Source organism: Canis lupus, chromosome 13 (genome assembly GCF_048164855.1).
Source record: "Canis lupus baileyi chromosome 13, mCanLup2.hap1, whole genome shotgun sequence".
NCBI lineage: Eukaryota > Metazoa > Chordata > Mammalia > Carnivora > Canidae > Canis > Canis lupus.
Window position 1 is genome coordinate 13,531,736 of NC_132850.1, and position 12,949 is coordinate 13,544,684.

The 12,949-nt window shown below is 49.3% G+C and overlaps 1 protein-coding gene across 14 annotated transcripts in view; it reads left to right on the forward strand.

Moving 5' to 3' along the window:
• LOC140602551 (BEN domain-containing protein 5) overlaps window positions 1-12,949 on the forward strand; it is a 1,370,322-nt gene that overhangs the window by 1,231,864 nt on the left and 125,509 nt on the right. For all 14 annotated transcript variants that reach the window (XM_072772197.1, XM_072772199.1, XM_072772202.1 and 11 more), the window contains one exon: window positions 11,963-12,052. In XM_072772197.1, the coding sequence (XP_072628298.1) occupies window positions 11,963-12,052 (90 nt within the window). The remainder of the gene's footprint in view (window positions 1-11,962; window positions 12,053-12,949) is intronic.

The following is a 12,949-nucleotide window of genomic DNA, read 5'->3' on the forward strand; positions in this document are numbered from 1 at the left end:
GGGACAGGGTTGGGGGAGAGATGGGCTCGGGTGGGCCCCGAGGGGAGCGGGGCCACTAAGGAACCACTAGGAGCACAGGACAGAGCGGGTCAGACTGCACGGGCTGGGGGCCGCTCCCCAAGGTACCTGCTAATTTCGGGAGCGTTTTACATTTACATGCAGTCATTTCACAACTTTTTGCATTAAAATAACCATGTCCACATGCCCTTCTCTGTGTCAGGCAGACAAACGAATGCCAGGGGGAGTTGAACAGGACAAGGCTTCTGCCCCCCAGCTCAGCCACCAGGGAGGACAGGCGGGGACGGGAAGCAAAGGAAAGTCCTACCATGCAGGTGGGCCATCCCTGGAACAGGGCAGGGGCGAGGAGGGGAAAGAGCAGAGGGTGCCCCCGACCCCACTGCCTGGCGGGGCCGAGGGCTCCCCAGGGCCAGGGGGTGACGGGGAGCCTGAGCAACACTTGCTGAATGTCCAAGAATAGCAAACGTTGAGGTGAGGCCTTATCACGTGACAAGGACTATTCCTGGTGCTTTGTTTTAACTCCTCCAGGCCTCACAGCTACCCAGAAACACGGTGATGATGGTGTGATTCCCCTGTTTGGGTGAGGAGACCGAGGCACCCAGCCGGGACCTGGCCTTCCCAGGACCACACGGCCTTCCCTAAGGGCCCCCCCGCTCTGGGAGTGGTGGAGAAGCCCCACAGCCCTAATGTGCATCCCCCAGGGATCCGGCCTGTCCTCACCAGTCCCCGGCTGTTTGACCTCAGATAATCAGTGGACCTCGGCCACATCTCCAGTCCTATTCTGAAGGCCCTCCCCTTCCCCAGCGCGCACCCCTCCATCCCCGTCAGCTGTATCTGTCACGCAGTCCACATGTATGTCTGCCGGGTGCCACCTTAGACCTGGGCCCACAGCCCTTAGTAAGATCAAGCTCCTGTGGTCATGGGGCTACTATGCACGTGGGAAGCAGAGACCTATGTGGTGAGGAGCCAGACCCGTAGAGGCCAGGGGAGCCCCCCAGATGGGGCAGAGAAGTTGGAAAGAACCCCCATGGGATGGAGTGGGTGGGCAGGTGAGGGAGGGGTGAGAAGGAGGGTGGGGGGAGCAGGGGACAAGCAGGCCAGAGTCAGCAGCTTGGGTTCACTTCTAGTGGACGAGAGCTGCTCTAGGACCAGACCTGAAGCAGGAGAGTGGGGTCCCTGCCCGAGAAGGGATTACAGGCCCCAGGAGAGGATGGGAGGGGGCGCTGCTGTTCAGATGATACAGATGGGGGACTGAGCTTGAGTGGTGGCAATAGCACTCTCCTCCCCGTGACAGCCCAAGTGCTTCCTACACTGTGCGGGCGCAGGCTCGTGGGAGTTCATCTGTCATGATTGCCCTCATCTCCCCCTCATCACCCACCCTTCCTTGCCTCCCTTGGCTGTTGTCACTCTGCAGTGTGTGTAACCACGTCATGGGTGAGCCATGGGTGAGTTTGTTTTCTCAGAGTCCAGAACAATCCAGCTTCCCTGGCTCATCTGAAGATGTTGTGTTGAGAGAGAGAGAGAAAAAAAAAAAATCACACTCTTTAATAGAAATACTTTTCCTTCATTAAATGAAATCTCCAAAGCCCAGTAGCATTTTCGGTGCTTATATAAAGATGCCAGTGGGGATTTGAGATTGAGAGTGGTATTTTTATACAAGTCAATGAAGATCTCAATAGGAAAGAAAGAACACTCTTCAAATCTGAATTCCTCCAGCATTGGGCAAGATGGATCTTCAGCTCTGGGCATGGATCACATTACTCCCTGCCCTACCAGGAAACTCTTTTCCTGAAGCTACTTTGAGCACTCATAAATAGTGGTTCTCTGTTTGAGGAAATTGTATTAATAGTGTCTTTCCAAGCCTGCAAACCATTCACCTTGAATTTCTCTTCGTACCTCAATTCTGATGACTTTGTACAGAAACTCGGGAGTTTGTAGGAGTTTAAGCCAGAAGCAGATGTGTGTACGGGCCTGCACTCCTGTACACCCACAGTAGCGTCTTTCATCGGGTGTAACTCAGGAATGAGGCTTCCTTTGGGGGGGTGTCAGAAGAAAGACCGGTCTCAGGGGATAGAAGCAGATAGAAATTCCACCTGTGACTCTTGCTTGTTGGGTGGCCCTGGGCAAGGCACTTCACCTCAGATGTCTTGTCTGTGGTAGGAGGAAAATGAGACAGTTCTCCCCAGGTCCAGCGAGACCTGGATCATACTGTGTGAAAAGTACCTGGCACACAGAAACTGCTCAAAACACATTCCTTTTTAACCACTTCTCACCTGACTATTGTTTAAAAATCTGCTAGAATCATCAGTTTCATAGCAATTATTCTGGCTATCTCCTGCTAAGTAACACCCACCGCCACACACATCCGGTGCTTACGATGACCACGGTCTTGCATTTTGCAGACAACCTGCAGTCCCTGGGCTCCTTTTTGCTCCGTGCTATACGGGCCTTCAGCTGAGCTAACAGCTCAATTTTTTTCTTGCATTCCATATCTGGGAATATCCAACAGCTAATTCTACAGAAGGAAAAACAGAGATGAGAGTGGGCCTAGGAAGGGGACCGTTTGGAACTATGTAGCAAGCTAAGGAAATCTCTTTTCTATTTTTTTTTTAATTTTTAAAAGATTTTTATCTATTTATTCATGAGAGACACAGAGAGGCAGAGACACAGGCAGAGGGAGAAGCAGGCTTCCTGCAGGGAGCCCAATGCGGGATTCGAACCCAGGACCCCAGGATCACAACCTGAGCCGAAGGCAGACGCCCAACTGCTGAGCCACCCAGGCGTCCCAGGAAATCTCTATTCTGAGCACCACCACCGTGTCAGGTCCTGTGAGGGGAGAAAACACTGAAAGGCACTAGCTCCTGAGTTGCTGAGAGCGCCAGGCGGCGATGGGAGGGCTGGAGGGAGCGAATCTGTGGGCTCCTCAGGACACAGCCTGTGCGTTCGGGAGTGCTCCCCCCCTGCCCCCCTTCCTGCCCCTTCAGCTCCTTCCTCTGGGCACGGGATTGTCCCCTCAGTGGCTTCGCCTGGCAGCCAGCAGGTGCTCCCGCAGCCTTCCGCAGCCGGCCCGCGAGCTGAACTCTCGCCTTCGCGCTGGAAAAATCCATTACCGACAAGTCATTTGTCAAAGCCAACTGTTTAGCTGCTTTAATTTACATATTTATCAAGTTTGATTAGAATGTATTGTCTTCGACTTTCATCCCAGCTTTCACCTCTTCTCGCCCTCTTTTCCTGGGGAAACTGTTTTTGTTGTCCTTGTTGCAAAAGGGCACCACGTAATTCAATTTGCATTTGCTAATAAGCTGAAACCCGATGTGGTGAGGAATTTCTGGAGGCTCAGAGAGATAAAAGGCAGAGCCCGTGTTGGGGAAAGCCTGGGCACTGGTTCTAGCCCCCAAAGCTCATTCTACCAAAGAGCAACGAGGGCTCTACAACTAGGCCAGGAGCATTTATCGAGCACCTTCTGTGTGCGATGTCCTGGGAATGCAAATAGTGAAAAAGACAGTCATGGAGTCTACTGACCTCAGTGTCTGCATCTGTAAAATCAGGTAGTTGGACCAAGTGACCTCTAAGTGTCTGTAAGTTACCATTTTAAAAAATTGATTTATTCTTTTTTGGGCGGGGAGGGGGTGCAGAGGGAGAGGGAGAAAAGTCTCAAGCCAGCTTCCTGCTGAGTGTGGAGTCTGATGCGGGCAGGACTTGACGCTGGACTTGGGGCTCAATATGGGGCTCAATGTCACGTCCCTGAGCCGAAACCAAGAGTTGGACGCTTAACTGACTGAGCCACCCAGGCGCCCCCGTTAGTTACCATCCTTTGAACACAGGCCATGTGCGTCAGGTCAGGTGCATAGACCCAGTGCATTACCTCAGTTCATTCTTACAAGATCCCTTGTCAGAATCATGATCCTCATTTTGCAGAGGAAGAAATGAATGATCTCGGAGCTCAATGCCATGTGCAGCAGAGCTTGGCTTTACCCCTCCTGTTTGACTCTAGAATTTAAGTTTAAATTCAAACTGCCATACCAGGCTTGAGCTCTCTTCTCCATAGTCTTTGAGCTCCTGAACAGCGTCTGGTTCATCTCCATGTCCTCAGGGGCCAGCCCCAAGTTTGGCATTTGGTCAGTGTTAGGACGTACATATATAGAATTGCATTAAAAAAGAAAAAGATCCTTGGCCTTCCTGTTTTGGGGGCCTCGGGTGGGCCCTGTTCTCCTCAGCTACTTCAGCCAAAGGCTGGTATAGCAGATACTGCGCACCACCCGACTCCCCTTCAGGACCAAGCCTCTCACTTTCCGCGAGTGGCGGTGGCGGACATCGACTCACATCTGATTTCCTTCCAGAAACTTACCCTCAGCCAAGGGAAGCTGCCTTGCCTGAGGTTACAGCCCTGCCCTGGAGGCAGCCCGCATCCAGTAAGCAGTCAATGCAAGACCCAGAGGCAGCCCCATTACCTCCTAGAACAACCGTGGAGGGCCCTCCTGGCCTGGAGCTCCCCATGGGATCCATTCAAGTCCCCACAGAGATGGTCCCAATCCCACATAACTCCCACCTCTCACAAGTGTCCCGGAGAGCAGTTCACAGTAAAGCTCCCGCGGGAGTCTCAGTCTCCCTTCTGTTTCCCAGTAGACCCCACCTCAGCAGGAATTCAGAGAGGGCAGCTCCAGTTCTGACTCTCTGGAGGTGCTGGGAGGGTGGTGGGATCAAGACAGATGGCAGCAGGAAGGTCCCTCCTGCCGCCCCCCTATTCCCAAAGCTTGCAAGTGTACCTCCTCCAGGGCCTGGAGTGCCAGCCCCAAGCAAGGAGGCTCTATAAACTTCCTAGCCCAGCAGGGGCGACCGGGTGGAGCGCTGTCACGGTGACCATCAAGGTGACAGCTGGCCCTCACATTCTGTATTTAGGCCCCTAGCTCTTCGGCTTTCCTTCACTCCCCTGTCAGGCACCCACCAGGCCGTTTCCAGGTGCCAGTCGAAGGGACGTTGCTGAAGGCAGCCCTGTGTCACGAGAGGAGGCTGTGTGGACAGAGTCCCATGCCCTGGATTCCCGACCTGGCTCAACCAATCTCTAGCCCTGTGGGCTGGGGGCAAGTCACTTGTCCTTTCTGGGCCTCTCCCTTCATCTTCACAGTGAGGATGTTCTATCAGTGACCCCCCCCCCCCCCCAGGCTCTGTAGTTCTGATGGTCTCTGTGAGCTTCCTGTGAGTCAGAGGCCTTCTGACTGCTTTTTAAAGCCAAAAGAGTGGTTTTAATATGCTCTAGACATAGGAGGTGATCCAGAGAGGCTCCTTTTCCCAAAGGCCTGAAATTCCAGAAATAACGTTTCACTTCTCATCAGGAGCGCTTCTCTGTCATGAGCTCCATCCTCTCTCTCAACAGTAATCCCTGTTCTCATCTTCCATCTCATCGAGGGTAGAGATTCAGTCCCAGCCCTGGAGCAGGCATGAGTCTATCACGCAATTACGAGAGTTTAGGCTGCGGGAGAGCTGCACGAAGCTGAGGGAATGTGACCCAGAGGGCCGAGGGTCTAGGGGGTGGAAGGACTGACAGGTTGCCCACACCATGTTTTCTTACCAAGGCCCCGAGGCCCGGAAGAGCAGCTCCTGGCATTGGGCAGGACCGATCCAAGTTGTGGCTTTTGGTCCTGCCTCTGCGAGGTAGCACCTGACTTAAGACCTGCTGAGGGATCCAGATGAACTCTGCGAGGTCAGAGGCAGGAGGGGGAAGGCACTGTGATCTTGGAGGGATCTGGGAAGACTTTTCGGAGGAGTTGGGGAAAAGATAGAAAGTCTAAGAGATATAAAGTTTCCTTGGGAAGATAGTGACAAGGCCAATCTGAATAAGGTGAAATATTCTTATAGAGGCTTATAAAATATTCAAACCAGGGGCTATTTTGCCTCCAAGAAGACATTGGACATTTAGTGATGTGTGAAGCTATTTTTGATAGTCACAAGTGGGGAGAGGCGTGCTCCTGGCATCTAGTGGGCAGGGACTAGAGACGCACTGTACAGTGCACAGCACAGGGCCCCACACAAGGAGTTGCCCTGCTGAAAATGTTCATAGCGCTGAGAAACCCTATTCTTGTGGTTTTTCTCTCAATAAATGGGACCTGCTATTATAGGCAAAGCCATAGGGTAGGGACTTAAAGTCTCTTGCTTGAGGTTTATCTTGTGAGCTAGGGATTATTATTCTCATCTCACAGGGAACCGAGGCTCAGAATGTGTATGTAATTTCCTGGAGGCCTCATGGACCATAATCTGTGGGGCCTGGATGTGAGCCCTGGTCCATCTGCTTGGGAAGCCAGAGGCCGGGACCCCCTCAGGGGACAGAAGAAACACAGGGACCAGTGGCTTTCTCAGTGTCCTGCATCCAACCCTCCCCTCCTGTTGGATCCACCCTCGTCAGCTTGGCTTCATCAGGTCCTCTCTCTACCCAGATGCATTCACGGGTTCTCCAGGGCCTCCAAGAAAGCCCCGGCGATGCCTCCTAAACACCACTTTCTCATAAATGTATGTACAAGACAATTCTGCTCTTTGAGGGCGTTCTCACTATCATCCCCAGCTCCTGTTCCCTCATCATGGTCAGTATCAACAGTGGAGCGATATCCTCACCTGCCCCTCCAACGTGCCATATTCTATTCTAGAAGGAAGTCAAAAGGGTTGTGCTGAGGAGATCAAATATAGCACAACACGAACACCAGGGGTGGCCCAGAACAAGTCCTGGATACAGCATAGTGCCCACTCTCGCTCCTCAAAGGAGGCACATCTGAGCAGAGTCTGGAAGACTGAGTAGGAGCAAGCCAGACAGACAGACGAGTGGGGGCTGGCGTGCCAGGTGGCGTGGAGGTCGGGGAGACCATTCGTGCTTACGTCGCTGCCCGGAGGTGGCCGAGGCTGGGGAAGGGGCCCGAGGGATGAGCGGCCACCAGCCCCGACAGATGAGGGGAGCCACACAGAGGAGGCTGCGCTGGCCTGGAGGACAGGGTCGGAGCTGGGAGAGTGGGATGCTCCCATATGGCTGCAGGAAGAGCACTTCGGTGTGGCCAGAGCCAAAGAATGGAGGCAAGGACGTGCCAGCATGGGGAGACCAGTGACAAGGCCGCTCTAGTCCTGGGTGGGCCCTCGGGCACAGGCAGCTAACCGTGGATTTCTATTTCTGCACCTTAGCAGTTGCGTGGACCCGCCTGGGCCCTGGAGTGTTAGAGAAAACAAGGCAGCCGGCCTGGTTTGGAAACCAGTAGGAAGGTATTTTCTTGACTTTATGATGGCCTTCTGGGACCATGAAGTCTAGAAAATGACAAAGGCTTGCATTCGGGGTGGGGGGGGGAATCTTTTTCCTGTTGTAACATTGCACATTCCCCTCCCAGCTCGCACCCCTCCCTCCTCCACACTCACTCCCTGTGACAAGTTGTTGTCAGAATTACTGTCAGGGATAGGGACAGGGATATAGATAGGGAACCTGAACTGGCCATGTGAACTTCTGGGAGACTTTTGTCCTCAGAGGGCCCAGCTAGTGCTCTCTGGGGCTTCTTGGCATCTTGTAGCAGCTCCAACCACAGGTCCACTCATAACTGACCTGATCGATTAAGGCTCTCCTTCCACATTGACACCACGGTTATGGCCCTGGTCTTACTCAGGTTGGGGCATCAGGAGGTAAGATGCAGAATTTCTTTAGCCATCTCCAGGGGGATTATTTGTCTCTGGCTGCCTGACAACTTACTCTAGAACTCAGCGTCTTAGAAAACCAACTTACAATCTCCCAGTTTCTGTGGGCCTGGAGTGCAGGAGCAACTCCTCTGGGCGGCTCTCTCAGGAGGTTGGAGGAAGGCAGGGGGCCAGGGCTGCAGTCGCCTGGAACAGGAGGGTACCCTTCCAAGCGTGCTCGCGTGGCTTGGCTGGCCTCTGTTCCTGGTACTTTGGTTCCTCACCAGATGGGCCTCTCCACAGGCTACCTGAGTGTCCCATTATAGCAGCTGGATTCCTCAGTGCGGACGATGAAAGAGAGAGAGACAGCAACCAAGATGAAAGCCACAGTCTTTTTATAACCTAATCTCAAAAAAATAACATGCCTCCACCCCCAAGGTATTCTATTTGCTAGAGCAAGCCTGTCTGTCCAGCCCACAGCGAAGGGAAGTGGGTTCCTCTCCACCGAGGAGGAGATTCACAAAGATTTTGTGGATGTGTTTTTGAAACCACCCCATGGACTTTATTTAATCTCCAACACGTGTTAAGAGCATACATTCGAGATTCATAAAGACCTGGGGTTTCATCCAGGCCCCACAGGCTACTTATACATGAGTTCACTCATCACCTTTCTAGACCTCAATTTCCTATTCTGTAAAATGAGGGTAGGAATAGTAGACGTTACATTGGGTCACTATGAAAATTAACTAAGGTCACACGTGTAAAGTGCCTGACACAGAGTAAGTACTGAATAAATAGTACTTGGTTGCTGTTGTAACTGGCCACCATTTTTGTCCTCCTTCCCCAGAAGCAGAGTGGTGTGGGATTCAAGGAGACAGGTGAGTCAGGCTGCTGCCCCGGTGGGGCCTTTGCCAACCCTGGGCTGTGAGAACTAAGACAAGTCACTTAATGTCTCTTGGCCTTGCTTTTCTGTAAAATGAAGATAATAATGGGTAACAACTGGCTACCCAATAGGTGTTTGATAAATATTTTAGAACTAAGGAAAGAGTGGACGATAGAGGGATATGACAGCCAAGGGGTGTGTGTGTATGCATGCACGTGCATGCACATGTGTGTTGTGATGCTACACAAAGCACATTGGGCTTCAAACACCTGTCAACTGAGGGCCTGGTGTGGCTATCCCATCCCCAGTGAGCGTGTCCTTGTACCCTTGAGCGTGTCACCCTCAATGAACCTTCAGTTTCATCACCTCTTGCGGGTTGTTTTGGTCTCATTGTTCAGCTGCTTTCCACTCTGGCTTTGTTCAAGCATACTTCCTCCATCATCCCCGCTGCCTCCTCCAAGAATATGTTTAATTGGCTTTGCACGAGTCTGGAGATTCGGTGACAGAAGGGAGGGGGTGTCCCGTGTCACACCACCTCAGAGCTGCTACATTACCTTAAATTGATTTTGCAAATGAAAGCTAAAAGCTAAGCAAAGGCGACCCATCCATTTTGCCTAAAGATGATTATAATGCTCTTTTACGGCCTCCTAAATGACAAAGCAATTTGTTACCTGCCTGCATCAACATTTGCTTATATTAGCACCCGAGATGCTTGATTTTTATTAGCCCCATGTTATCATTTTATGAAGACGCAGGGGCTCAGTAAAATTAGTGTGCAAATAGAATGCCCATTTTGCATTTCTCCGTGGTCAGCAGAAATGCTGAATGCAATTGAGTTGATACCAGGTCAGGGGAGACATCCATAAAGGTAGCGTTCACTGAGGGCCTTGGTAATGCTATTTATCATTTCTGGACTGCTGGGATAGATGGGGTCAGTGTTAGTGTTTTTTAAAAGGGCTTGGTGGCATTTCATTTTTTGTTTTGTAAGTGAAAAAAACAACATAAATATGAAGGCAGTGGCTCAACTTCAAAGCAGAAAGGGATGGAGCCGAACTCTCCTGTGTACATCGTAGGCGGAAATGCAGCAGACTCGTGATCTGATATTGTTGCTGGTCGATCCAGGAGGAGACAGGCTAGGGAGAGGGGTCCTAGGCGGAGAGCCAGGTGACCTTGGGCATGTCCCTTCCTTTTGTGAACCTCACCTATAAAATGGGGTTGATACTGTCCACTTCACGGAGGTATAATGAAGACTAAATAAGATAAGCCATGATCTATATGAATCTTTTTTAATTCAATACCAATTCCCGAGCACCTATGCCACAGGGTCCTGGAAATGGCCTTAAAAAGAACCATGAAAATTGCAGCTTCTCCCTGGAGGAGCTTATATTCAGTCTAGGAGATATTCAGGTGTCTAACTCCTCTTTTAAACCATAAGCTTCTCTCTCCCTTTCTTCTTAAAGCACCTAGCACAGAGCTGAATGCAGGGTGAGTTCTTGAGAATGTATTTTGGGAGAAAAAAGAGGAATTCATTTTGGCTCCATTGTACTTCTTGCTGCCTCTCAGCACCTAGTCTTAGGGAAGCAGGAACCTCAATACTCGTCACCCCAATAGACCAAGCAAGTCCCAAGCCTTTAGAGTCAGACTTAATAAAGTTAATACATTTTTTTTATTTTAGTCTCTGACATTGGTGCTTCGATTGTTAAGATCATAAACCACATTCAAAATAACCTGTCCCTAGCATTTCAGAAGCAAAAAGCCTGTTAATTATTTCTACCTCCCCACTCCCTCCAGGTCATCCTCTAACATAGACGATATTCTTTAACCCAACTTCTCTCAGTGGTGATTTCTGAATGTCCTTCAGATCATGGGTCTGTTCTGGGTCAATCCAGCCTTCCTCTGCCAGGAACTAAGTACCCTCCTGCCCATTCCTTCTGGGAATGTTACTCTTGACCACTGCTTTTGTCTAATAATCTCTTTGCACCATAGCTGAACTTTATTATACGAATGAGACTTCTGTAGAAACAGTAAGAGCTCGGGCTCTGATTTTGGACCATATTTTCCTACTTCTTTGCATGTCTAATGATTTTTATTGGATACTGGAGATTGTGAATTGCGCATCGTTGAGTGTCTGGATTTTGTTGCCTTTCCTTAAAGAGAGTTGCACTTTATATGGCAGACAGTGAAGCTTCTTTTGTCCAGTTTGATACTTGCATGATTTTAAAATTTTGTTAGTATGAATCTAGAGTAGCTTAGCCCCACCACTAAGACATGGCCCTTCTGGGTTCTCTCCTGAATGCCCTGAATGATCAGTGAGGACTACCACTTTGGTGGTGGGAATTCCAATGATTCTGGGCCCTGTGTGAGCCCTGACAGCTGTACAGTTCACAGTTCCCTGGTCATTTTCTCATGACACATCATGGAGATTCACCCTTTTAGGTGCCATGCACATCTTGGGACCCTGTAAACACTCTTGAGGAGTCATGACATTGGTGGGATTCTTTTTCCATAGAGCTCCATCTGCTCTGAAATGTATAGAATTTCCCCCCAGCTACGACCTGCTATAGACTCTGAAGTTTAATCTCAGTGAGATTTCCATGTTCTGCTAAGGATACCCTCTCTGCTCTTTGGTCTGGAATGGGCCTCCAGGCAAAGAGCCCAGGCAGTCAGAGGGCACACTTCATTTGTGTCCCTTTTTTTTTCATATATTAATCCTGCACTGCCTCCTATCTGAGAACAGTCGTTTTGTATGTTTGTCCAATTTTTTAGTTGTTTAAGTTGAAAGAGAAATCTGGTCCCTGTTACTTCGTCAAAGCCAAACGAGGGCTTGGGTTCTCATCTCAGCTTGACCCACACCTATTAGCTGTGTGACTTTGAACTTTCTGCCTCTGTCAAAGGAATGTGCATATTTCTGTAGAACTATAAATAATGTATAGAATATGCCTGATACAAAAGGTACTGATTAAATGGCAACTGCTACTATGACTAATGGAAACAGCTACTTCCTTTCCTCCATTATTTACTGAGTGTTTCCTGTGTGGTAGGCAATATGTAAGCTAACAAGCTTTAATCACTAGTACTCTCTACATCTATAGATTAGCAAATCAAAACTCAGAGAGGATCCCCAACTTGCCTTGGGTCACAGCCAGTGGATCTGGATTGGTCTTCACTGATACGACGTCTTCAGATGATTGTAATATTAACATGATCAATTGTACCAACAGGAATGTAGTCTTTTACTATTGGGTTGTCCGGGACATAGTTTAATTAGTCAGCAATGGCTGGGCCTTGATGATTCTAACCCATTGAGTTAAGAAATGAATGTAAAGCACGCCGTCTGTTCCCTGCGCCTCTCTCCCACATACCAACTCCCAGTCTCAGCTTTCCGTGTCCTCCTGAGCAATCTCTTTGTATGTTCTCTTACAGACAACCTTCGGGAAGGGGCAGAGAAGAAGGTGGTATTCATCACAGGACGAGTCCACCCAGGGGAAACACCCTCTTCATTTGTGTGCCAAGGTGAGTGACAAAATTCCATGGGCATCCTGTGCCTACCCCCATATCCAGCTGGAGCACTGTGATGGCCTCAGGGACAGTGTGGTCATGAGCAGAGTCCTTATGTGGATGCACATTTACTTCATTTTTAAAGAGGTTACACCTGATTTCCATGAGTATTTCTTTCAATAAGTGTTTACTAACTGCATGTGTGTGTGGAGGGGTGGATGGTTGGATGGATGGATGGATGGATGGATGGATGGATGGATGGATGGATAGGTAGGCCTGAGTGGAGTTCTCTTGTATGTGCTATGTTGAGGATGAGCCATACAGCGTCATCCACACTTCCTAGCATGATTTTTCTTGTCTCTAGTGGTTTACAAAAGTAAGAAATCTGGCCCTAGGCCAGTGTGTATGTTGGTAGGTGTGTGATATAGTGGGGAGATAAGGATTAGAAGCTATCTATTCACTCATTTATTCAGTCATTCACTTAACAAATAACTTTAGAAACACCTACTGTGAGCCAGGAAACAGGCCTTGTGTCAGACAACCAGAGGTAAATAAGACATAATTTTTTCATCTCAAATGTATCTCTCTATAATTGCTTTTCATTTATTATTAAGTATTTAATCCATGTAAAATATACGTTTAATCAACAACATATATATGCATACATATATATTCAATTAATGAGCAATATAGGTATATTCAATAAATAACTATAAATAATAATTTAATGAATTGGTGCTCACCAACTTCAGAAGCAGAATATTATCCATTCCTTTTAAGCTCGTTATCCTCCCTTCTACCTTTGTCCTCCCACAGAGAGCTGTAAGTTTGGATTTCATCGTCTTTCTCAATAGTTTTGCCATCCGCGTCAGCATTCGAACAGTCTAGGGCTTCGTTCTGCATGTCTTTGAA